The sequence below is a fragment of the Centroberyx gerrardi genome, chromosome 16, assembly GCF_048128805.1.
Source record: "Centroberyx gerrardi isolate f3 chromosome 16, fCenGer3.hap1.cur.20231027, whole genome shotgun sequence".
In the NCBI taxonomy this organism is placed as follows: Eukaryota; Metazoa; Chordata; class Actinopteri; order Beryciformes; family Berycidae; genus Centroberyx; species Centroberyx gerrardi.
Window position 1 is genome coordinate 27,357,070 of NC_136012.1, and position 26,872 is coordinate 27,383,941.

The 26,872-nt window shown below is 39.8% G+C and overlaps 1 protein-coding gene across 2 annotated transcripts; it reads left to right on the plus strand.

Annotated features, from left to right (window-relative positions):
* Positions 1 to 3,798: 3,798 nt before the first annotated feature.
* On the plus strand, positions 3,799 to 23,539 carry slc25a48 (solute carrier family 25 member 48). Of its 2 annotated transcripts, XR_013507251.1 has the most exons (8): positions 3,799 to 3,912; positions 6,725 to 6,768; positions 7,814 to 7,885; positions 14,295 to 14,547; positions 17,474 to 17,761; positions 20,421 to 20,554; positions 22,863 to 23,306; positions 23,482 to 23,539. XR_013507251.1 is itself a non-coding variant. In XM_071904323.2 (7 exons), exons 1-7 carry the CDS (start codon positions 3,852 to 3,854, stop codon positions 22,965 to 22,967), a joined length of 957 nt encoding a protein of 318 aa, XP_071760424.1. In that variant the 5' UTR covers positions 3,799 to 3,851; the 3' UTR covers positions 22,968 to 23,436. The 2 variants fall into 2 exon arrangements, 1 of the variants encoding a protein (XP_071760424.1); XM_071904323.2 differs by lacking the exon at positions 23,482 to 23,539 and having other exon boundaries at positions 22,863 to 23,436.
* Positions 23,540 to 26,872: the final 3,333 nt, after the last annotated feature.

The window sequence follows — 26,872 nt, forward strand, 5'->3', positions numbered from 1 at the left end:
ATGATCATCATGTATGATTGCTGTCCCATTTAAACCTTGTAACTCCAATTTAGTGGATTTTCATGTTTTAACTTCAGTTGAAGGATTACATGTTTTCCTCTTTGAAGGAATTCTATAACACTTGGTGCTTATGAATGTTTTTCTCCCTGAAAAGTCGACATTTTGGAGATGGGAGGTTTTCACGGGACAGCAACGTTGAATAAAAGAAGAAAGGTTTGTTCTTGTTGTTTGTTTTTTCTAACCTCAGCTGGTCCGGTTCAGGCTGAGGAGGAGAGAAGGGGAGAGGAGGATGAGAAGAGGATTCAGGCTACAGCGGAGGATATTTGATATAACAGCGGTGGATAGTCTTTCTTCCTCCAGTGAGCTTTAGCATCTAAAATCTCCACTCAAAATCTCTATAAGAGCTCTTTTGTACTATGAATTCTTAAAATTTGGAATGTAGTATACTATGAGTAATCCTCCATTTCTCTTCTTTCTCTCTTTCTCTCTTTTGTACTTTCACCTTATCTTTTTATTGTAAACACTCATGGAATATAATGTCTATGTTATATGATGTCTATGTGTTTTATTATATGTGTTTTATGTCTTGTGTCTGTTATGTGTTTTATATGCCACTGGTAGGCAAATCTCCACGTGTGGATAATAAACTTTTCTAATCTAATCTTCCTCATTCATTCAGATACCATGATTGCTTTAATGTTTGGTCCTGTGTGGCTCAGTGAGCGGAGCAAGGCACTAACACTGTCTGGGTTGGAGGTTCAGTTCCCACTGACATGATAACAGTACAGACACTCATGATGCTGCGAGGCGTTTTGGAGAAAAGCTTCCACCAAATCTCTGATTTCTACCAACCGGCACACAGTATGGACAGCTGGATAGATTTAACTTGGTCATGAGAGTGCATTAGGTGGTCAGCTATGAGCTGCTGCCAGAAATACAGTTGGTGTTGGTGGACTTGGCTTAGATGTCTCATATCTGTCTCATATCCACAGTGTCTGAACGGAGCGACGATAAACACATCGAGCAAGTAAACATGTTGTCCTCTACAGATGATGCAGGCCAATCAGGAGCAAGATGCATCATCCCTCCAGGTTTCATCAAAATCTGACCGATGGTGTAGCAGTTAAGTCCTTTCAAAGTTTTCAATTTTGACTATTAATTACAGCGCCCCCATCCGGCCAATTAATATATTTTTTAAACACCAGAACACAAAATGCATCATTCCTCCAAGTTTCATCAAAATCACAGCAGTGGTGTCTGAGATATCACATTTGAAGTAAAAACTTTTGACCTTTAATGGTAGCGCCCCCATTAGGCCAATCAGTGCCCCCGCCCCCACCACACACACACACACACACACACACACACACCCCTCTCAATTTCATTGCCATTTCATTGCAAAGTCATTGCCGTCAAATGCTATATTACACAAAATATGTGACGTGACATTATAGTCATGAAATCTTTAGTGCAGATATATGAAGAGTTTCATTCCAAATTGAGATGTCCTCCGCTTGGAAAAATAGACACCAACTCTTACAAAACCCAAAAATTTAGTTTTTACTGTGTGCTGCATATTTTTAAGATAATCACTGATGAACTTCAGGTATAATGTTCAGGGTTTATCTGTAAATGCTTTGGAAATGAACTCTTCACGTGATTATACCGGTTTGATTATTGACAGAAAGAAACTCACAGAACATAAACTGTTGCTGTAGGTCAGTGAACATCTAGTGATCTGTGGAGTGTTTACTGACCTCAGAACAGCCTGATGATAGATGAAGAAACGGGAAACGAGGCGAACTGAGACTTTAATTTGTTCTGGAAGAGAAACAGAAGCGTTGAATGTTTAGGTCGACAGTGGAATCAGCTTCAGTTCCTATAAATCACCAACATTACAGACAGTAAGCAGGTCGGGGGTCAGAGGTCACAGCAGCCTGACAATAGATGGAACAAAATATCCCTGTGACAGAATGATCATGATGACAGAGAAGCGCTGGGAGAAGAAACAGGAGCTGAGGAGAGAGCTAGATTGCATGTTATTTATTTTTAGTGTTGTTTATTTATTAGTTTTATTAGTTTATTAGTATTATCTGAAGGGGTGGGGGTGGGGGGGGTGGGGGGGGGTTACTAGCCCACTTGTTTCTCTCTGGTAATTTTCCACGAAGTGTGAAATGTTGTGTCTGTTATCTGTGTCTTATCACAGGGCGAGGCTGGGTTTGTCTGGTGTGTGTGTGTGTGTGTGTGTGTGTGTGTGTGTGTGTGTGTGTGACGGGGAGAGGGTGGTGAAACGTGCTGAGAAGAATTGCTCTGAAATATTTAACTTCTACAATTTTATGGAGAGACAAAGTGCGTTTAGAGACACGAACTCTCCGAGAGACAAAAAAACAAAAACAAAATACATAGCCTACATTCCAACAGGTTAATAGACAAATTCCTAGATGTAGTTATTATTTATTTATTTATTTATTTAACTGGGACAATGCACATGAATCAACATTTCAGTTTCCACATCAATGTAAATGCATTCAAAAGTTTACTTAAGTAAAAGTCTAGAAGTATTAATAACAGTAAAATGTAGTGAAGTATGAAAAGTAAAAGTCCTCATGCTTTCAGAGAGTTAAATTATTGAAGCACACCTGTAATATTTTAACCTGTATATTTAAATGTTGTCGGTCTAACTGCTCCATATACTGTTGGGGAGTTTAAACTCTAACAATGCAACATATTTTATGAGCTTATCGTATGTTTTGCGTGTAAAACCTTATTCTGCAAAGTAACTAGTAACTCCAGCTGGCAGATAAATGTAGATTTCCCTCTGAAATGTAGTGGAGGAAAAGTAGAAAGTCTCACAGAATGGAAATACTCAAGTAAAGTGTCAGAAGCTCAAAACTGAACTGAAGTATACTTGAGGAAATGTACTGTGTTACTTTCCACCTCTGCTACTGAGGACACTGCAGAAAATGTCAAGCTGTCCAGTGATTTTAACTTGTTTCCAGATCTATCAAACTTATTTTGTGATATTTTTAGTCAAATTATCTCACTGCACTAGCAGATAATCTTGCTGGTGGATTCATGCCAATATGACTTCTTTCAAGAAATCATCATAAAACAATGAAGAAAATCAAGAAACAAGAAACTTTCTCCAAGACAATTTCACTTTTACCAAGTAAATGTCCTGAAACAAGTTACATTCTCCTGAAAAAAAAAGACTAATTTGTTGAAACCAGTAAAATTATCTGCCAGTACAGTGAGATGATTTCACTAAAAATCCTAAAATAAGCTTGATAAGTCTGGAGACAAGATAAAATAACTTAAGTTTGTCAGTTTTTGCAGTGTATGACAGACACACTATAAATCCCTATAGGAATATTGTAGGAATATTATAGTCACACCGTTGGATTCACTATAAACTCAATATTGAGCTATAGTTTATGATAGGAATACTATAGGAATACTATAGAGCCTGTTCCTTGAAATGCATACTTTCCCTGTAAGTAGGCTAAAACTGCCAGCGGACATATTTGTGTACAGCCTTCCTCCTCATGGCTCATTTCCATGGTTTCTCTCTATAGGCTGCGGGCTGCTGTGTGGGCTCTGACAGCCCGCAGCTGATTGGCCAGGAGAACTGCCCCGCACAGAAACCACGGGCTGTGATTGGCGGGAGGCGTGCCAGCCTGCTCTGGGGCTCTCTTATCAATACACACTCACTGGATCTCTTTCACAGAAACAGATCCGCCCACTGCCTTTTGGATAAACGGTGAAGTTACTTTTCATTGTGACAGTTTGTTTGCTGGAGTTTTTTGTGTGAGTGGATGAGCGGCGGTCGGATGAAGCTGAGTTAGTTGAAGATGCAAAGTTCAAAGAGAAACTGTTTCCGCTTGGATGATTTCATTGCGGGATGGATCGGCGGTGAGTAAATAAAGTTATTTCCATTTTCTTCTATAACACTAAAACTCTGAATTTCTTAGTGTTACTGTGTTATTCTGATAGGGGAGGTGTGAGTCTGTGTATGTGTGTGTGTGGGAGGGGTGGGGTGCAGGGGGGTGACCGGGTCCAATGCACTCACTTTGCATAACTGTAGTCTGTTTTGATTGATTGATTTGATTGGCTTTGCAGTTTGCATGCAGGAATAAACAGATTCACATACACACACAGCTGCTATATTCTTGCACTTAAGCCTGTTTTGCAGGAAAAATAGTTGCAAACCCCGTGTGCATAGAGATCCAATGTAAACAATGGTGGTTGCAGAACCCCCCCCCCCCCGCCCCCCCCCCCCCCCCCTCCTGCAGCTCTGCATTTCACTTGCCCAGATTTTCAGATGGATTAAAAAAACAAAAAACACTTCCACCTCCAGTCTTTTGACGCTGCAGTAGACTAATGTCAGCAGTGAAGCGTTTCATTCCGACATGCATGGCAGAGGTTTCCTTTCTTTTTATAGAACAGGAGTCCTGATTCTCCTGAGAAAACGCTTTTCGAAAGGAATGCGTGCTGCCGCGCTCGGCCGCTAGAGGCGCTGCTGCAGCGGAGTTTAATGGTCAGAACAAGAAGTTTGGCCCAAACCCGCTGATACTGAGAGCTGAGAGCAGGGAAGTCAGTCTGAAATTAAGACCGAAACTACAGTAAAAAAGAGAATGAATGTTGGATGTGTTGAGAAGTTAATGTGAGTAAGAAGAAAGAGTTTATGATTTATTGTTTGTGTCACAAACATGTCCACAACACCTGTTCTGAACATCATACCTTTAAAAATCTAACCCCTGTAGCAAAAATATTAAAACTAGAACTGCAACTAAACGAAACTTAACATTTGTAAAAAAAAATAATAATAATAATAAAAACACTAACTAAAACTACACATTTCTAATTAAAAATGTAAATAAACATGGGAAACTATATAGAAATAAATGAAAAATCTAAAACACTATAATAACTCTGGCTGTGACTCATGCATTTCTACATGTTTTATAGTTAGTGTAGTGAGAGGTGATGGTAGGTTTAGATGATAAACTGCTGAATTTGGTCTGTTATTGGTTCTCAACTCTAAACCAGCAGCTTCTTTCTCATGTCAAGAACCCAAAACAGATAAGGCAATGGCTGAAAAATGTTGATATTAATAAAGTCCAGTAAAAACTTTTCTTAGAGTGTGCGGTCCTCAACACTTTTATTTGATAGTTAGAGATAACAGAGAGTGAAAACTATGACCGAAATAGCCTTTCTCATGCATTCTCCCATTGTTCTTCAAGTTTTAATGCATGAAGTAACAGTATTAGTTAAGTTAAACCAGCTTTCATTTGAGGACCCCTAAGGAGCCTCTGAAGGACCCCTGCTGGGCCCCAGGACCCCAGTTTGGGAACCAGTGCTCTAAACCACTGGACAGTCCGACATTTAGCTCAGAAGCTGCAGTTTCAAAATCATTTTTCTCACATCCCAGACTAATTTTTTGGGCTGTTTCATTGGCAAATTAAGCAAAATTTACACTTTATTTAAGATTAATTCCCCTATTTACTCTAATGAGAAGGAACAAAACATCACAGCTTCATTATAAGGAATATTATTGGAATATTGTAGTGATACCATAGAAGAAAGAATACCATAAAGTACAATAAGGTGATTATAAACTCATTATTGATCGCCAGAGACACATTTTAAGGTCCCATAGGAATATTATAGGATTATCATAGGAATACTGTAGTGATTATTCGGGACAGGGGTTTTGGAAGCCTCAGCCTGTAACTCCAGATTCGGTTTTCTTCTAAATCCTTTTGGGACCGGTTCAGTTCTCCAGATAAACACACAGCGGGGCTGCGAGGCTTGCCGGCCAGAACCCAGACGAGCTGGGATTTATTTGTTTACAGGTTGTTCTCTCTCAGCCTGTTTAAAAGTTCCTAAAATATCTTTACATTGCTGCTGAATTATACAGAGCAGCGTGGAGTGAAATTTGAATGAAGACTTGGAGAAACCTCATAACCAGGGTGACTGCAGGTCCTGAGAAATGAAAATGGTCTATTGAATTATCCACATTATTTAGGCCTTAAAGGGTCTTAAATAAGGTTACATTTAGCTTTGGAGCCTTAAATATGATTTCAGATGTCTTAAAATGTTCTTTAGGCATTAAAAAGGTCTTAAAAAGTCTTAAATTTAACTGTCAGAAAGCTGTATTCCCCCTGATGATCGCCTCTAACTTTTACTGTCTCTCTCACTCTCTCTGTCTGTTTCTCTCTTCCTCTCTCTCAGTTCAGTTCAAGTAAACCTTATTGGCACGAATGGAAGACAAACAGTGTTGCCAAAGTGTTTCTGTGCATAGCAAACCAATTAGTCCACTGCATTTACCTTAGAAGAAGAACAAGATAGAGACAGACAAGTAAAATCAAAACACAGTGAATACACACAGACTTAAAGGGTTATATGTACTGAAGAAATCAAACTACAGTTCTTGGGTAATAAACACTGTTATCTATAGAGACAATAAAACAGTTTAAATCAGGAGTAAATTAAATAAGTTATTCCACAAACTTTCCAGAAACACACAGTCTTTTCCTTTCCACCAAACGCTGCTGGGAGTTTCATGACAATGGGGAGATGAGAAAAAATGTAAGCATATTTTTCAATTTCAAGGTTGCATCTGTCTCTTATTTCCATATATTCTGGATGTTTAATCTCTCTCTCTCTCTCTCTCTGTCTCTCTCTCTCTCTCTCTCTCTCTCTCTCTCTCTCTCGGCCTCAGGAGCCTCCAGTGTGGTGGTGGGCCATCCTCTGGACACAGTGAAGGTAACTAACACCTGCAGCATGGTTCCACCAGGCCATCACCAAACTTCACTGCCGTCCCAACCTGTTTATTTGTGTTATGTAACGGGACAAAAGCCTGCAGTTCATCCAGTCTCCTGCTCTTTAGCAGCATTTTTGTGGCACATCTTGGTTTGTTTGTTGCTACATAAGTTCAATCAAGGCTCTTTTAAATACTTCAGCCTTGTTCAACATATTTTCCATGAGATTCACACTGTGACCAACCTGGTCGATGAGTCATGAGTCTGTTCTGACCGCTGTGGGCGGGGCCAGAGGCTTCGATTGTCTCTGTGTAGCGGTCTGCAGCTACAAAGCTCTGAACAGGCAAATCACTGCTTTGGTATTTCCTTTGGTATAGTAAGCACTAATTAGGTAGAGTTAATTGAAAACAAACAAACCCAAAATAAAATATCTTCAGAGCGTCACGTCGACCCCAACGATGGATCGACTCTTCTCCAAGCTTCGTTTTAGAGACGTGTGTTTCTGTCGTCTTTGGAATAAAAGTTGTAGAGAACTGTGACTCGACTTCTCCATTTTGAACGATTGTTCATGAAACTAAATCACATCAGTAGGAAAACAAGGAAGCACAGGAATCTGATTGGCTGTTGACAGCTGATGGCGGTGAAAAGTGAAGCTGTGGCGACGAGCTTGTTGAGCGTCCAATCATCAGGTTTCTCCTGGTCGCTCTGCTCTGTGGGAAATGAATGGACTTCTCACATGCTGCTCACAGTGTGAATGCATGGTTATTGTTGTTGACTTGATTGCTTTATTAGTTCATTAATTACACATTATTCATTCTCAGTTACGTTGTTCTAGAGTTTCTATGACTGTTAAATGGGAAAATACTTAAATTTCTTCTCTTCTTTTATAAATCCTCTGAGTTCAATTTTATTCTAATTTCTTTTAACAAGCACAGAGACTACAAGAACCCTCTCCACTCTCTATTCTATTCTATTCTATTCTATTCTACTGCCTTGCTCTTCTTCAGTTAACATGGCTGCTCTGACGCTGGTTGTTTCCTCTCCATCAGACTCGGCTCCAGGCGGGGAAAGGCTACAAGAACACGCTGCACTGCGTCCTCAGCATCTACAGGAAGGAAACAGTAAGACACCTGTCTGTCTGTCTGTCTGTCTGCCTGTCTGTCTGTCTGTCTGTCTGTCTGTCTGCCTGTCTGTCTGTCTGTCTGTCTGTCTGTCTGCCTGTCTGTCTGCCTGTCTGTCTGTCTGTCTGTCTGTCTGTCTGTCTGTCTGTCTGTCTGTCTGTCTGTCTGTCTCTCTGTCCAACTGTCACTGTCTCTCTCTCTCTTTACACGGTCCATGGGCTTTTGTAAAATACCAGTTTAGCTCGAAATCCATGAGTCTCATTCCAGCTTGCAGTTTTTTTACCCATAATACCCAGATACCCATAACCAGGAGATACTGCAGCCCTAACAGTGTTTAGACTGGCACAGACTCTCTGCTCAGTGATAATGTTTTCTTTAAGTGTCTTCATGGTGTTCTGGTCCGATACGGTTCGACCGATATGGGTTTTTGAAGGCCAATGCAGAAACCAATACCGATATTTTTGGATCAAAGCTAATAGCCATTTAATATCTTTAAATTTGGAAATATTCAGTGTTTCCACCAGAAGTTTCTTCTTGTCAGGGTGGAAAAGCCTCTGAAGCAGCATTAAACCATCATGGGACACTAAAACTCTCCACTGAAACCCAGGATGATGATAATAATAATAAGAATAATAATGATCATGTACATTTGTGTGGAATCCAATCAAATTGTCATATTCATATCAACTCAGGTCAAGGGTTCCCCATAGACAACCAGTGTAATAATTATGTAATCAGACAAACTGCATCACATCAGTTAAAGCCAGCAGCTGCATTTCTCTGTTGGTGCAGAGGAAGAGTGATGAAGAGGTGTGGCAGATTATCAAAGGATTATCTATTGCACAATCTGGATCATCATGACTAGATATCTCCAATGAAAAACAGACAAGGTGATCCCTGTTTGTTTTATGACTGTGAGATGTTGCTTAACCTGAAAGAAGGAGCGTCTTCCTCTTCAGGTTTGATACAGGATCCACAGTGTGTGGACTTCTTTGGCAAAGCATTCTGGTCCGATAGGGTTCGACTGGGTTTCTGAAGGCCGATGTAGAAACCAATATTGATATTATTGGATTGAAGCTGCCAACAGCCAATATATTGTGTCGATATTCAGTGTCTTTTAAATTTGGCAATATTTATGCCAGAAAAAAATCCAACAAATTCCAAATATTCAGTGTTTGCCCCAGAATTTTCTTCTTGTCAGAGTGGAAAAGCCTCTGAAATGTTTAGACCATCATGGGACACTAAAACTCTCCACTGACATCATGGATAATAATAATGATAATGCTAATGATCATACATAATCATGCATAAATGTATGGAATCCAATCAAAATGTCTCATTAGAATCAGTTCAGGTTCAGGTCTTCCCATAGACAACTAGTGTAATATTGATCAATTCTACAATAAACAATCAGTCAAACTGCATCATATCATCATAGCAAAGATGAACGACACTGATCAGCTGATATCCGATATCGATACATATAATCAATCGGCAAACCGATAAGTCAGTCTAACGCTGATATCAGACATTAGAGTGCAGAGTGTGAGCGACTACTGACTCAAAGCAGATTTAAACGAATCCAGTTATTAGTCTGAAGAGAAACGCTTGGTTTGCTCAATCAGCTGTTAACATTTGTTTTTCTTTGCGGGTTGAATTTGCGTCTAAACGACTTGAGCAGTCACATGTCCGTCCAGTCACTGGGAAATGGGCGCAGTTCAAGAATGGATGAACAGTAGGGTCATGATAGGACACGCCGAAAATAAAGACGACACCCTGGACACACCCGAGGTTTCAGCCCAAGTCTTCCCGTGCTGAATTCTCAGTGGAAGCGTCAGGTGTGTCCAGGTGTTTAACATGAACTAACTTGCAGTAATCTTTGTTTTTTCCGCGTCTGCTTCCCTGTTGGGACGGTTCATTTGTTTGGGAAACTTTTGACTGTGTTCAAAAGGTTTTCTCTTGGTGGCGAGGATTCTCTGCCGGCGTTCAGGAACAGACCGGCCTTTCCTTTCTCCCACAGGCTGAATAGACACGCTCGCATAGATATGAATGGAAGGTGCGAAGTGGCCAATCACAGAACACAATGGGCCTTGTGTTCGCCGGGAGGAGCTGATGATCTGCTTGTGTCCAGATCATCAGGAAAACACACTGAACCGGCCAAACAGAAACAGCAGGCGGCATTTTCACCCCAAATCCAACTTAGGGCTCCGTATTTAACCACACCACACACACACACACACACACACACACACACACACACACACACACACCTTCCACCAGTTGCACGTTTTTCTTGGGATGATCCTAACAGTCATATCATGAAGCTTCCAATCATGGTCGTTACCTTTATTTACCTCAACAGAAGAGAGCTTTTATACAATGTAATTGTATAAATAATATAATAGTATCAAATATAACGTATACAAATAATTACAATAAATAAGAGAGAGCTTTTATACAATTATTCAGCTGCGTTTTTAGGTCTAAAACATAAAGAAAAAAGGCTTTTGCAGACCTTCATATGCAGCTTTCTCTGGTGATGCCAAGTTATTTTAGGAATAAAATATAAAATAATAAAATGAAGGTGTGTGGTACATTATTAAAGTTTTATCAATTACATAATCTGAAGTTTGTTTTCTGACTTGCAGATGTTACATAATAACAGCTGCAAACCGCGTCCCACACTTGTGTTCGGTACAAGTCTGATACAAGTTTGCAATGAGAAAAATATACATAGTGTATTTTCAAATTCAAAAAAAGTCTAAACCAATGGAGTATGAGTCAGGGAGAGAAAGGCAGTTTTATTTGATGGGGTGCGGAGGGGCGGGACTGTTCAAAATCTGATGGTTTTATCGGTTAGAAATGTATATTTACTCCTACTGCTGCAGCATGAGGTCACCAGGACAGATACTGTGTTTTCTTGGAAGTAAAAGTAATGGGAGTTCATTTCGCTGAAACTTCATCGCTCCTGCAGGGCGTCGACCGCACCGAGCTCAGACCGGGAAACTCTCAGTCCGTGTTTCAGCCTTTTCCAAACCGTGGAAGTTAAAATGAGATGAGTGTATATGGAAGGTTTAAAGTGTGTGTGTCTCTCAGCCTGCTGCAGAGCCGAGGCCCGTCAGGGAACATGAGGACAGGAGAGTGATCACCAACTGCTGTGCCGCCATGTTGGAAGAGCGACAGCAAAATGAAGGATTGTAACATTACTGCCACATTCTCTCTAACAAAACAAAGAAAATACCATATGTCTGTGCGGTGGTTGTGTTCCAGTTATACTGTTAAAGAGGAAAACAGATACTTTTCTAGAAAACCAAACATTTCCCTGCAGAGAAATGAGGGATTTCGGGGTTTTTTTTCAGGGGTTTTGTCATGGAGGAAAAGGCAGTAATGTTAAATCTTTTGTCTTGTCTCTCTTCTACATGGCAGCATGCAGGAGTGCAGCTACAATTTTGACGAGGTGCAAATTCACACAAACATGCAAAGCAATAAGGAGCTATAGGATGTGAATATAAACAGTGGTGGAAGAAGTACTCAGATCTTTTACTTAAGTAAAAGTAGAAATACCACAGTATAAAAATACTCTGTTGCAAGTAAAAGTCCTGCATTCAAAATGTTACTTAAGTAAAAGTACAAAAGTATTAGCATCAAAATGTACTTAAAGCAACAAAAGTAAAAGTACTCATTATGCAGAATGGCCCATTTCAGAATATATGTTATATTATTGAATTATAATTATTGATGCATTAATGTGTAAGCATCACTTTAATGTTGCAGCTGGAAAAGGTGGGGCTGATTTCCACTACTTTATATACTGCTGGGTAGCTTCCAGTAATCTATAATAATACATCACAATTTATTAGTTGATTATATTTTGTATTAATAATCTGAATCTGCAAAGTAACTAGTAACTTAAGTTATCAAATAAAGGTAGTGGATTAAAAAGTACAATATTTCCCTCTGAAATGTAGTGGAGTAGAAGTGTAAAGTAGCATAAAATGGTAATACTCAAGTAAAGTACCTCAAAATTGTACTTAAGTACAGTATTCGAGAAAATGTACTTAGTTACTTTCCACCTCTGAATATAAACTAATGTGAATGTGACACATTTTGCACATCACATATATTTGCTGTCAATTCACATATCTGTTTTCTTCATATTCCCTTCATATTCTCATCGTTTTCTATATTGTTGCAGAAAATATTCTGTTGCAGGTTTGGATCAAAGAAATCACTCAGGTGTTATCATGACAGGCGGAGTCGGTAGTGTTTACTGCGTGAACAACACAGCTCATCACAGCATGACTTCCCGTATTCTCTGAAGAGAAAGTGATTTCTCTTTTTATACAGTGATGCAAACAAGTTGATGTAAATGAGCTAAATAGAGAAGTGATTACTTTTAATCATGCACTGTCTGGTTCTGATTTCCAAGAACTGCTGACATTTAAAATATACCTGGTCAGCAAAAAAAAAAGACTACTAATGGAGAAGTTAAAACAGTGTTAGTAGAAAGGTCACTTATGGGGCAGACAGGCTATTTCATTAAATGTCATAAAAATATTAGATGTTAGTAAACTATGCATTATATACAGCAATTTTCTCTAACATATATATTGCATGTAAAGGTATAGTTTTATAATCTTTGCGCCTATTTCATGCTGCATACATTTCATATTTTTGGTATAGTTTCATATTGTACATATTCTGCACTCATTCCCTTTTTGTCTCCTTACGCTCTGTTGCTGTTATTTTGCAAACTCTAATTATATGTTTTCCATACTTTACACTCATACATTCCACTTAAGATAATCTTGTGTTGAACTGATCGGTTGCGTATGATTATATAACTGCCTTTTCTCTATTTTCATTGTTGTATTTTCCTTTTTTTACTCTGTTTTTCTTTGCTGTATCCTGTTACTGTTGCTGCTGCAACATCCCAGTGACTCCACTACAGGCATCATGAAAACCTCATTTTATCTTATGTTAAATTAGTTAAAAACCAGCTGCTGCATTTTCATATCCAGCTTTCTCTGGAGATGCCAAGTTACTTGTAAGAGAGAAAAATGATGAAGAGGTGTGGTAGATTATCAAAGGATTATCAGTTACACAATCTGAATCATCACGGCTAAATATTTAGAGCGAAAAGCAACAAGAAAATCCCTGTTTGTTTTATGACTTGGAGATGTTGAGGAAGAGCTTCTGCCACTTCTGCTCAATCCAGGTTTCATACAGGTTGACAGTCTGATATGCCTCCTTCTGTGGCAAAGCATTTGGCAATATTTATGCCAAAAAAATCCAACAAATAACAAGTATTCCAAAGCCTCTGAAACATTTAGACCATCATGGGAAACTAAAACTGTCCACTGAAACACAGGATACTAATAATAACAATGCTGATAAGAAGTGTGATGAATTACACAATCATTAATCATCATGACTACATATTTCCAGCAAAAAGCAACAAGAAAATCCCTGTTTGTTTTATGAGAGATGTTGCACAACCTGCATGACCAGGCCGTCACTTCTGTTTAATACAGTTTGGATACACATTTGACAGTCTGGAATGCGTCCTTGAGCACAAACTTACTGTAACTTGTTCCTCCTAACCGCTGATAACCGCTCTCTGATAGGCCGGCCTCTGTTCCCGTTAGATACATTAGATACATGACTGTGACTCGTCTCAGTGGTCAGATGAGACGTTGTTCGGGAGGTGGACAGCTGTGTTGCGGTTTCATCACGTGTCTCCCAAACTCCAGGAGGGAGCGTTTTTACACAGAAAAACCCTGAACAGATTGGCAGTAACTTAAGCCTTTTTTGCAACTTATATTTTTACTGAAAATAATATGCATGAGTACAATTATACGCCAAGATTTCTCCTCCCTTTTTCCCCATAAAAAACCCCCCACCCCTCAAGAAAAAACAAAGAAGAAGAATACTTGACCCCCCCCCAATATAGAATAAACAAACAACACACACCTAACAGCTGGGTTACATTCCCCCATGTCAACCTTTACATGAGTAATCACCCCACCTGTACTGTTTACATGGGTGTAGTTCAATTTGTCTAGACAGGATAAAGGACCAACAGGTTCATCAAATGTTCAATCCCAACTTTCTTCCATTTTTTCTCTCCGAATTATCCACCTTTCTTTAAGTTGTATGTTCGACAGGCTTTTCTTCATTTTGCATTCTGTGCACAGTTGGCACAGGCTAATATCCTCTCATTATTACACTATTTGAGTTTGAAATCCATAGTTACTCAATCCAGGGAAAATGACTTTTTTTTGTTTATTTTGGGTTGGTACCCAGCTAAAAAAAAAAAAGTAGTAACTAGTAACTCTGTATCTATCTATCTATCTATCTATCTATCTATCTATCTATCTGTCTATCTATCTGTCTGTCTGTCTTGCAGGTTGCAGGGTTTTTTAAAGGCATGTCGTTCCCCCTGGCCAGCATCACCGTCTACAACTCATTGGTGTTTGGCTTCTTCAGCAACACCCAGAGACTCATAAGCAAGCATCGCTATGGCGACGGCCGGCATCCCTGCGGCATGCTGGACCTGACCGTGGCCAGCATGCTGACCGGACTCATGTCGGTGGGACTGGGAGCGCCTGTGGATCTGGTCAAGATCAGGCTGCAGATGCAGACCCAGACTGTCCTAGCAGGTGATTCGCTTTTAATTTGTCTGTTTTCTTCAGGCTCAGTGTATTGTCAGTTTGAAAAGAGTAAAAGTCTTTTATTCCAAAGCCCAAATAGAAAAGTATTTTATGCCAAAGTTTAAGACTGCAAATGCAAACCCAACCTATCCTAGCAGGTGAAATTATTTATCAATTCATCTTTTCCCTTATGTGATAAGGTGCAATGTCTTGTCTGTTTGCCAAAAAACAAACTTTTATTCCAAAGTTTAAAATATGGCCAAGTCAAAATAAAACCGTACACACAGACTAATTCCATTATAGCAGGTGAATTGGTTTTGGTTGTGATGTATTTGACTGTTTTCCTCAAGCAATCAGGTACGCTCTGCTGTTAATTTTTTTTTTGCCTTTTATTCCAAAGTTCAAATAATGACATGGTTGAGATCAACCTGACTCATTGATTTCCGTTGGTGTCTTTTTTTCTCCAGTTTCCTCTCCAACTTTATCCTTTATAAAATTCATCTAATCTTCAAAATTTAACACTTTCTGTCTCTGGGAAATTCATCAGAAGGGATCAGCTCTGTGAACAGCTGATTGTGCTTCTGAAGGTCTCAACAGAATTCAACAGACGGTTAATTTCTGTCTGTTTCTGACTGAACTGATCATTTCATCACTGATCCATCTGATTGATTTAGTGTTTAGATAATGTCAGCTTGTTAGCTAGCTAACCATAGTATCTGGTCAGCTAAAATCACTGTCTTGTTGTTAACACATCTGATTAGCACACTAGCTAACGTATCTAGTAGCAGCTAGCGTTAGCATGTTCACATTAACATCAGTGTGTTTGCCGGCTAGTTAGCTAGCTAACAGTTTGTTCAGGTTAACTGAGCTGACTCTTCTCAAGCTACAACTCAGAGTGTTTTGGAGTAGAGACTAGGGCTAAAGACAAGACAGTTTACTGTGTCACAGTAACCAAATCCACCTTATCACACTATTCACTTTTACTGAGAACGTTACTGAATGGATCTACAGCCACACCACAACAAGCTGACTCAGCTGCTCTCTGTTTCTAGCCTGGTTGTTAGAAATGTAGATTATTTGTCCACAGTTCTCCAAGGACCTCCATGATGGAGCCAGCATGGTTGCTGGGAGATTTGTGACGCTTGATCTACAACATGGAAAAAGAATCAGCTTTATGGCTGTCGCAGTTCTAGTTCAGGATAGTTGCAGGAAGGACAGTCAGGAGCGGCCATGTTGTTTTGGTGCCATGCCATTATTCCGAAACCCCAATAGTCCGAAAACTCCCTGCCTGGCTCCATCCACGACCGTGGCTTCTGACAGCCTTGACCGTAAGCTTGCTCTAACCCTAACCTCACTGACCCCATGCCTCAACCCAACCACCTCCGGGATGTCGGACAAATAGTCTTTCGGTCCAATATGGGACATTTTTCGGACTATTGGGGTTTCGGAATAATGGGCCGTCGGAGCAATGGGCCGTCCCCGTTGTTTTGTCTGTGAACATCGTTGCCCCACAGAGTCAAGCAACGTCAGTCTGTCACACTGTAAAGCAGTAAAACAGAGGTCAGCCAGTTTAATTGCAAGAGGAAATGATTTGTGACAACTGTATTGCATTTTATTTGTTTATAGAGTCAATCAAGCTCGCACCCTTGTCTACAATTTGGCACCATGTGATAACTGATTACTCATTTGTTTTGAATAACTTCCAACAGTGAGTCCTTTTGGCCCAGATTTCGATAGATCCAGACTGATGATATGATGGTACAAAGTGCCAGAAAGTTAAGGCAATAACTTTGCAACTGCAATTCAAAGTCAGAATCACTTTAATTGCCTAGTGCGGTGAATGTCTTGGTGGCACTGATGCTGGAAAATATTGATAAAACCTTGTGAAATGAGTATATACGGTAGAGCAGGGCATTGACACTGCCAGGGTAAATGATTCAGCGATCTAAAACATCAGCGGTAAACGTCAGGTTTTGGTGTCAGTCCCTCAGAATCAAAGAGCGAGGGCTTCTTTCTAGAGCCGCCATTTTGCACCGAGAGACGTTCAACAATCATACAGGGAGAAATCCATCGTAGAAGAGGAGAGAGACCAGTTTCTCCACCACAGGAGCAGGAGAGAGACCAGAATGCACTGCAGCAGAGAGACAGGTTGGGGTTTGAGTGAGGGACGCGACTGTCTCTTTTTCTCGACTGCCAACAACAGCTATCACAAGCGCTATGTCTCTCTCTACCTACGTGTAAAAACTGGAGGAAAATTGATTGGATATTGGGTGAATATTTGTTTTTCCACCTTCAATAACTAAACCAATCAAGTAAAACCACATTGATGAGTGTATTTGTGATTACTGGAAGGAATCACTGACTGAAGTAGAGGAAGACGAGGCAGGTTGAGGGAGTATGCGAGGGCGGATTTTTCCTTTCATCGCTTTAGGTAGAATGGCAGCTGCTCTAGGTTAATTGCACATGCTCAGTAAAGTAGCAGCCATCTGTAAGACTGATAATGTGAATAGTCAGCGATGCAGGTTTGCTCATCCTGCATAAATGCTCTTACACTGGACTGTCAGTCTGTAAATCTGTAAATTGCAGACATCAGAAAATCTGTCAACGGCCAGGAGAATCTCTTACTTGCATCATGAAGACGCTCTATCTTGACTGTAATTTTATTTTATTGCATTTTGTACTTCTTGTTCTCCAACTCATTTTATTCCTTCATTACATTTTTATCCATATCCTTTTAGTACCTTTTACTCTTCATTTACCAACCTTTGCCTCTATTCTTTGCTGCAGCAATGACCCAATTTACTGTCTGGGATCAATAAAGTTCATCTTATCTTATCCTAGGAGGGATGACCAAGCTTTTACGATCAGCAAGTAGGGGAAACACCGCATGACACATCCACTAACTTCCCTGTCATGCTTCATTCCTGTAATCCAGAGAACCTGCACCTGGCCGGAAACGCAGCGAACGGCACCAACATCCCGCTGCGCTCGGTGGAGCTGCGGGGCCACAGCCTGTACCGCGGCCCCATCCACTGCATCAGCAGCATCCTGCAGACGGAGGGCGTCCAGGGGCTGTACAGGGGCGCCGGGGCCATGATCCTGCGGGACGTCCCCGGATACACGCTCTACTTCATCCCTTACACCATCTTCTGCGACCTGCTGAAGCCGGACGGCATGTCCAGCCCTCATCCCTGCTCCATCTGGCTGGCTGGAGGCCTGGCAGGTAAATGTGAAGGCTGGAAGTTGGAGTTTAAAGGATAAGTTCGGCAAATTTGGACCTATATATAATTAGCCTCTTCCATCCCTGTAGTACTTGGACCCACAGACAGTATTGGCTCCAGAGTCAGCTGTCGTTTGAAACAGCGAGCTCCGCTGCCTCTTGCTGCAACAATGAGTCCAAACTCTTTGTCAAAAGCCATTTGTGACTCCACAGGGAGTTGAGAGGAAACAGAAAAGTTTCAATGTACATAAATTAAAATTAGATCTGATTTCATGACTCAGTTCCTCCATTATGCACACTTTCAATAATCAGGAAATCACAGAACTATTTTTCTCTGCCGCAGCACAGACCGCTGTGGGGTGAAAGGCGGTTCCTGGCGGAGTGATCTAGTTCTGGACGGTCAGGTCAGATCGTAAACAGTAGAGTTCGGTAGAAGACGATCCGCTGAGTGGAAACGGTGTGGTGCCGCTGCTTTCCGGGCCGTGGAGAGAAATACGTCAGTTGGTCACCGTATCGTTTTCACAGACTGGATTTTTTGGAGATATTTTGACTCATTGTTGCAGCAAGAGGCAGCGGAGCTCGCTGCTTCAACTGACAGCTGATTCTGGAGACAATACTGTCTGTGGGTCCAAGAACTACAGAGATGGAAGAGACTCATTATATATATAGGAACAAAATTGCCGAACTTATCTTCTAAAACCATTGTGTTTCTCTTAGAAACTCCGGGGGGGGTGTTGGGTCTTCTGCCATGACTTTTCGTAACTTTGGTGGTGAAAATAGATCTATTTATTAATAATACATGTATTATATATAATGTGTATGTTGGTATAATTTGTGGAATAACTTAATTCTCACTATATGCGTTCTTATTATCTGTAAAACTTTGTATTGGCACGAGATGTCAACGTCCTGTTGTATAAACCAAAGCTTTATTTGTATCCGTTGTGTTGCTCACAGCTTTAGGCCAGTTGACTGTTGGAATTACACCACAGAATGGTCTTGATTACGAGTCCAACTTGTTTACTGGTGTAAAGAGTTTGTTGCAGGGAATAACTACGTAATTACAAAAACTCACGAAAGCAATCTTTCTCTGCGAACATGTGGAAACCTTCCGACTCGACCAGCTCTTTTTCTTAACTATCGAAAGGTTTTTTGAGGCGAAGTTTCCTGTAACTTGGAGCAGGAGTACATGTGTTAACTGACAAAGTTACAAACAACCACAGGGCTTGACTTGAGCACTGACACATATGGAGCAGCTGAATGCAGCCTGTGTCCGCAGCAGACTCTCTGTGTAGAGCCTGTGGACTCCGGCTGCACCGATGTGGGAAATGTTTGGTCTCAGAGGTCCAAGTTATTTATTTCCAGCCAGTAAATGCCTTCCAGATGCAGGCCACCTACACGTGATAAAGGAAAACGTGGAGGAGAGAAGGCTAAAAACAGCTGCTTGCCGTTTATCAAGGAGGTTTGGAAGCTGAACCTCTCATCAGAGTTCTTGAGCGGAAAGATACTGACTGTAGACGGTGTGTGGATTAATCGCTGGCTAATGTCGTTAATTATTACCCCCTTGGTAGAAAGTTTGGATTTATCTTCAGCTGATGCCAAACTGAACCATCCGACTCAGTAGATATCCAAAATACATATTATATTGAGCTTTACAGTGTAACTGAAGAGCTTAACCCATTGTATAAATTCTGGGATCTTACATGACTGAGAATAAAGTCGATGCGTTGAGTATTTGCACTGCAATGTTTAGCTTTGTAGTTAGAATAGTTTTCAGACAGAAGGTTAAGTTCAGGCCTGTAATGGCGTATGATTTCAGTATGATTGTTCCTTTCTTAAGAACTAACCCTGTGCTGTCATCATCCAGCCTTTAACAGATGCTAAAACACATTTGTCGTAACATGGTTGTGTTTTCCATTCTGTCTGAGTTATATAGCATTGTATAGCTACCTTTATTACTGTTGAATTATTAACAGACCGCTGTTTTACATCCAATCACATCACTGCTCAGTCAAGAATCTGGTCCATTTTGTTGATTTCTAATCAAATCAAGTGTCGAGGTTGGAAACATGGAAGAGTTTTCCAATATTACTTTCAATTTATTCAGAGAGCCAAACTTTTGATTGCTGGTTAGAGGCTGAACGGCAATCTGATTAGATTTGTTTACGTTTCTATGGTTACAATTCTGCTACAGTGTAGCATGGATGCTAGCTACAGTCGTTTCTATGGTTACAGTTCTGCTACAGTGTAGCATGGATGCTAGCTACAGTCGTTTCTATGGTTACAGTTCTGCTGAATTTTTTTTTGCCAGAAGTTTGCAAATTTCTTTAGCTTGTAATAACCATTTAAAATCAATATTTTGTGTTAAACGGTTGTCTTTGGTAAGCAGCTGTGTAATAAAAGGCATAATGCACTGAGAGCCGGTCATAATTGCAAAATAATGACACGGTAATGGCTCGCTGTACATTATCCCTGACTCATCCAGTGGACAGTTTGTTAAAATAGACCTAGGAGAATGGCAGGCAGGTAAACTGAAGATTTCAGTCTTGTTTCCATAAAATAGATAATAAAGGGTTGCAAAGTGGGGGAATCTGTACTCCCAGCAGTGTTAGTGCCTGGCTTCAGGACCACAGGAGCTAAAGCTGGCTGTTCTCCTCCTCAGGCTCGATCTCCTGGGTCACGGCCACGCCGGCGGACGTGGTGAAGAGCCGAATGCAGGCGGACGCTCAGCTGCAGAGGAAGTACAGGGGCGTCCTGCACTGCATCATCCACAGCTACAGAGCCGAGGGGCTGCAGGTAAACACCGACTCACTTCAGTCCAAACTGTAAGGGAGAACTGGCTTGGTTTACAGTAGAAACACAATATCAAGACATAAAAATACTTTAAAAAACCCAATAAAAACAGAATAAGTGTAAGGATGTTGTGTCTGTGCCAGATATGAGAAGAAAAGAGAGATTAGAGAAGCCTTTTCCCCCATAAATGTCAGTTGATATCATCTCCCATGTGTAGGAAATATTATATTACAGTATAATATACTGTAGAAGCGATGCAATGAAGCAGATGCTGAGTTTGTTGGAAAACAGAGCGTGGCAGCAGCAGCAGCTCAACATGTCTCTTCTCAGAATTCAGATTCTGTGGAAGAGCGATGAACCACGTGTGTGTGTGTGTGTGTGTGTGTGTGTGTGTGTGTGTGTGTGAATGAACCGCTAGTGTTACTGCAGCAGCAGCAGCCAGGGAAACATCCAAACATACTGACAGGGTCTGAATTCTCCCCGCCAAGCGCCAAATGACAGTAAAATTTGGGTGGAGTCACTGGCCGCTAACTTTTTAAGACGACTTTTTAAGTTCAAGTTCTATTTCTATTTCTTCTGTCTATCTCTACTGTAAAACAATAACAATAAATTGCAAAAAGCCCAAAAATAAACGTAAAAAACATTTGAATGCCTCAGTTATATACAGGTTTCGGTCTTTGCCTGTTTTCAAACTTTGCCCCTGCTGGCCACCGTACAATCTGTCTGGCCGTGAGCCAATCAAAAAGCAGAACAACATCTCTGTATGAAACAGGCTTCTGATTGGCTGCCTGCTACGCTGCTCTACACAAAGCGGTAGCGTCTAAACTTCCTGGATGTTAACTAGCATGACGTTAGTGGAAACTCAATGTTATTCTCATGTGGCGAAGAAACAGACAAAATGAAGACTAAGACAAAAAAAAGATCTATTCTAGTGAGAGAAAGAGACGAGCAGATTTGGAGTTTTAATCTAAGTTTTTAAACTATTAATGTGCTTAAACCTGACTGTATACAAAACATATGAAAAATGTATATCAATTATTGCGGCCAACAAAAAAATGTCTTTGTGGGTAAATATTTTTTTAGTTTACCAGCCCTTGGCAGTGAGCAAAAAAGTGAATTTCGGACACTGTATACTGTATATGAGTAATAAGTTGCCTCTTCACCTGCCAAAAATCTGCAGTTAGAAAAAGATATAAGATATATAAAGATATAAAAAAACAAAAAACAAAACAAGGTATGATATACTGTACGTGTTCATGAAATAGAGACAGAGAGTTTTCAGCAGTCTTCTGAAATTATGTATTTGTTTTGATGGATCAATAAATGCATCAGCAGGAGTAAGTAACTGCTGCCCATGGAAACAGGCAGCTGTACAGTTTCCCGCTCCGCCGCCCTGTAGACCCTGACCCGGGTCAGGCCAGGTGAATTGTGGGAACACGTGTCGCCCCGACAGTCACAAGACCAACAGCAGATCTGAGGCCAGGCGCAGCGTCCTGCTGTCAGAGTTCAGTAACTCAACACTTAAACAAACACATCTGTTATGAAACGTTCTCACACCATCCAGCGTCCTACATGGAAAACCTTGAGTAACACAACAGTCTGAACAGCAGATCAATAGCAGACAGGCATCGGCGTTTTAGGAAACGAGACTCGAACCAGTTCATCGGCTCATCCGGCCAGTCGATGAGGCGGGTTATTAAAGGGCAGTTTCACCCAAAATAGGCCATCAAACATTCTGATCCAGAGATTCTGCTTTTTCATGACAGCGTTTTGCATTGATTTTTTTTTATACATCAGTTTAATTTAACAAGGCTTATTCATACAGTGGCAAAACATACAAAGTGATAAAAAACAGTGATAAAATAGAATCATAACACAGAAAGAAGAGCAAAAAAAATGCATGTGTGTGATAGATGAGATAAATTTAAAAAAGAAGTCAAGGGACTTAAAAAAAAACCCATCTTTCCTCAAGACCAAAAGAAAGAAAGACAGAAAGAAAGAAACAAAGAAACAAACAAGAACAATCAAGCAAACAAAAAACATGACAGACAACTGAATTGGATTGCAGAGAGATAACTGAAAGTAAACAGCACAACATGGTGGAAAGCAGCAGAACAAGATGCATAAAATGACCACAATATTGATTATAATTATTGATTAAAACCATTAAAATGCTCACGGATGTGTTCATTGTAATTATGAAATTTGACTTTATGTCCTCAGCTTGCAGTTATGTTTTGAACTGTCAGAACCATCGGAGGCTTTAGACATATTTCAGAGCCTAAAATCCTCCATGTGTTTTTGCTTGCAGGTGTTCTTCCGCGGTGCGTCGGTGAACGCCATCCGAGGTTTCCCGATGAGCGCCACCATGTTCCTGACCTACGAACTCTCCCTCAAGTTCTTCAGGAGTCTTTAAGAGACGACAAGATGTTTCGGGTGTTAGAGGAATGCACTTTGGTTTTTGGCAAATAAGCTCTACTTACTTTGTGACAACAGGATTGGTCGCAGTTTCACCGGCTGTGAATCAGCGTTTAGCTCTAATGCTTTTAGAGATGGTGCTAGCTTGTACCTCGCATTTAACAAACAGTGTGCCGGAGCGTTGGCATGAACAAAATAAACATCACATCCAGAGGTGAAACTGCTACCGATCGTCTTGTCACACATGGGTTAGTTCAACAGTGAGGTTTTAAAGGAATACACCGAGTTTTGGGGAGATTGTCCTGTCAAGTGATGAGAACATAGTGTATGCTAAAGTGTTAGCATGGGCCTGCTATGGCTCAACATAGTGTATGCTAAAGTGTTAGCATGGGCCTGCTATGGCTCAACATAGTGTATGCTAAAGTGTTAGCATGGGCCTGCTATGGCTCAACATAGTGTATGCTAAAGTGTTAGCATGGGCCTGCTATGGCTCAACATAGTGTATGCTAAAGTGTTAGCATGGGCCTGCTATGGCTCAACATAGTGTATGCTAAAGTGTTAGCATGGAGCGTGCTATCGCTAAACATAGTGTATGCTAAAGCGTTAGCATGGAGCCTGCTATGGCTCAACATAGTGTATGCTAAAGCGTTAGCATGGAGCTCTAGAGCCAACAATCTACCGGGGATATATGGATGATTTTTGTGTCTATGTTCTCATCACTTTATGGGTAAATTTCTTTCAAAGTATCAACATATTCCTTTAAGGCAAATTTGCCAAAGGAATTGGTGTATTCCTTTATGGTAGTTTTGGGAAACCAGGGTTAGCCTGTCAGTCTGGGATCCGTCTTTTCCTGGGAGACATATTTAATCCAGATGGGTGGCACTTTCCTTTACAATGGCCTTATTCTTCTGTATTGACCTGTGTAGTCACAGAGGTATTAGTACACACTAATACTGTGTCAGTATTGGTAGTGCACCTGTGTCAGTATTAGTAGTACACAGTATCATGTGCAATTCATTATCTGTCCATAGGTGAATACACAGGATAATACACTGGAAAAATGGCATTATATTATATATTATATATTATATATTATATATCTTATCAATAAGAAGGGAGTTTTACTTTCATCTGTGAAAGATGAAGGAATGTGAATTAATGGTAGTAATCTGATTGAATGCTCCTATTAAGGAAGTGACATTTTCAACACATCTGAGTCTAGTTTGGGACATTTTTTGTTACTTTTCAACACAACATATATATCAACACAACATATATATCAACACAACATATATATCATATATATCAGTCTGAGTAGTTTGGTTCTAAAATTAGATCTCCACCATAAGGAAAAAGTGACTATTCTGACAAAATTATTAACAACAGCAAATTAAAACAAATGGTATTACATTTTAAAAGATAGTAGGTAAGTAAGTTCTTGGTTGACATTTTTACAGAATGGATATTCTATATTTTAGGGTTATTATAGTATTTATATATTTTTTTGTTTTTGTTTTTATTTTCAGTGTTCGTTCAGTTTCAGTTTAGTTTCAATTTTAGTTTTAGTTTCATTTTTTACATAGTTTCAGTTTTAGCTTTAGTATTTTTGGTAGGGCTGGTATTTTTAAAGGTATAATGATAGAAGTATTGATTTTCAAAAGGTATTGTTTAATACAAACAATAAATAAACTTAAAAAACTTTAGAATTTTCTAAAATTATTTACATACATTTTTCGATACATCCAAGTTGGGACCATTTCAAAATTCTTCACCCAAAATTCATAATTTTTTTTACCCCTCAAATTAACAAAAAGACAAACAGGAAAACATTTCATGTATATTTTTATTTTATAAAAATTTTACAAGTAGACAAGATTGTTTTGGTTCAGTTTTAGTTTTTTCACAGTTTTAGTTTTATTTTTATTTCATTTTTTAACACCTAGTTTTCATCTTAGTTTTAGTTTTAGTTCACTTTGATTGAAAGATACATTTCAGGACTTTTCCCCCCCAAAAAATAGACATACTGGTTTTTGGGAGTTTAACTGTTTACATGTTGTGTTGAAAACTAGTCTGAACCTGTGTCGGCCCAAACTACACACACACTGTTTGTGTTGAAAATGTCACATCATTTCATTCATAACGTGCAAAATGTTAGATCCTGTTGTAACGTGTGAATGCACATGAAGCATTCATAACGCCTTCCACTGCACATGTGCTGCGTGTGCGTCCCGTGTTCCCGACCACTTGTACATATGAGTGTGTTTCTTATATTAAGAAAAGCGAGGGAGTTTTACAAGTTTATTTTAACTTCTCGTTAACATACAGAAACGTTTCTCATCATACCGTTCAAATGCATGAGTTCAGATACATAAATACAATACAGTTATGCTATTGCTTTATTTTATTGCTTTATTTTAATCCACTGCAGAAATGTAGAATCACTCGCTTCTCAACAGTTATATAGCATTTACTACACTTAATCACACACAGATGAAGTTTCATTCCAAAATGAGATATACAAATTTTGAAAAAACTTACAGAATGTCATCTTAAGACCTTTCCCACCAAAAAAAGTTGTTTTTGAGAATCTAATCATCTGCAAAACCTTTACAAAATGGATATTTCTCATTTTAGAATGAATCACTTCAAAATAATATGTTTTTTTTCTAGTTATTTTTTTATGTGTTTGTTTTCATCTCATGTAAATATCTGTAAATATGTGAACTGCCATTCCAGATGGCGGCGAGCCAGAAAAGTCTTATTTTAAATAAAGCTCTTAAACACATCAGCGAGTCCCGGCGCTTCTTTGAATCTCGTCTTCTCAGAAGAACGTGCGTCTCACGTGGCGTGGAGGAGTCAGAGAGTCATGTGACCGCTGCCGCACAAAGATAATGAGTTGTTACTAGATAAGCGCTTGATGGTGTTTGTTTAAAGGTATAGACCGAGAAAAAAAATAAAGTTAAAGGCCACAGGGAGGAGTTGACCATCCTGCTGTAAACAAGGGTGGAAGGAGCTAATTACATGTACTCACGTTACTGTAATTGAGTCACTTTTTTGTGTACCTTTACTTTTTGGAGTATTTTTTAAAGTCAGTAATTTTACTTTGTCCTTGTGCTTGTCCTTGACTCCATTTTGAATCCCATCCATCACAGAACAGATTGTGTCTCTCCATCAGCAGCAGAAACTGGATCAACAGAAACTGGATCAACAGAAACTGGATCAACAGAAACTGACAAACTGTGGATCCATTCACAGTGAGAAGAGGAATCTGACTTTACTTTGTTTCTGCACTTTATTTTGTCGTTTCTAATGTTTCCAGTGAAAAGAATCCAGTTTGAACTCTGACCTCTCTCCTTTTAGAATCACATGGAAAAGATCACAGCTAACAACGTTCTCTGTTCTAAAGAGGAACTCAGGAACTTTTACTCTGAGGACGTTTTAAATCACACACTTTTTACTTTTACTGAAGGAGATTTTTACACCGGTACTTTTACTTCTACGTCAGTAAAATATGAGCAAAGTAACAGTACTTCTACTTGACTAGGACATGTTAGTACTCTTTTCACCTCAGCCAGATATGAGTCCCGCTGTCGGCCTGCAGGCAGCTGATAACAGAGTGTAAAGCCACTGTCACACAGCTACAGTACAGATGAGAACAGACTCTCTGTTTGCTGAGTACAGGAACCTGAACCTCGCTGTGATGTTGCGTAACGGCCGCTGGGTGGCAGTGTTTCCCAAAGTAAACCCAGCAGCTGTTCATTCCCAGTCTGCTCACATCTCACTTCATCCCTCTGTGTGTTTTCCTCTGTATACAAACTGCTTTGTGTTCGCTGATCACCAGTAACAGCAGAGTTAAATAATAATAGTAATAATAATAACCTTATTTATATAGTTTGTTTATTT

Coding starts and splice junctions, on each gene's coding strand:
- slc25a48 (XM_071904323.2), top strand. CDS start 3,852: ATGCAAAGTTCAAAGAGAAACTGTTTCCGCTTGGATGATTTCATTGCG. Junction 6,769..7,813: donor ATCCTCTGGACACAGTGAAG/GTAACTAACACC, acceptor CCTCTCCATCAG/ACTCGGCTCCAGGCGGGGAA. Junction 7,886..14,294: donor GCATCTACAGGAAGGAAACA/GTAAGACACCTG, acceptor TCTGTCTTGCAG/GTTGCAGGGTTTTTTAAAGG.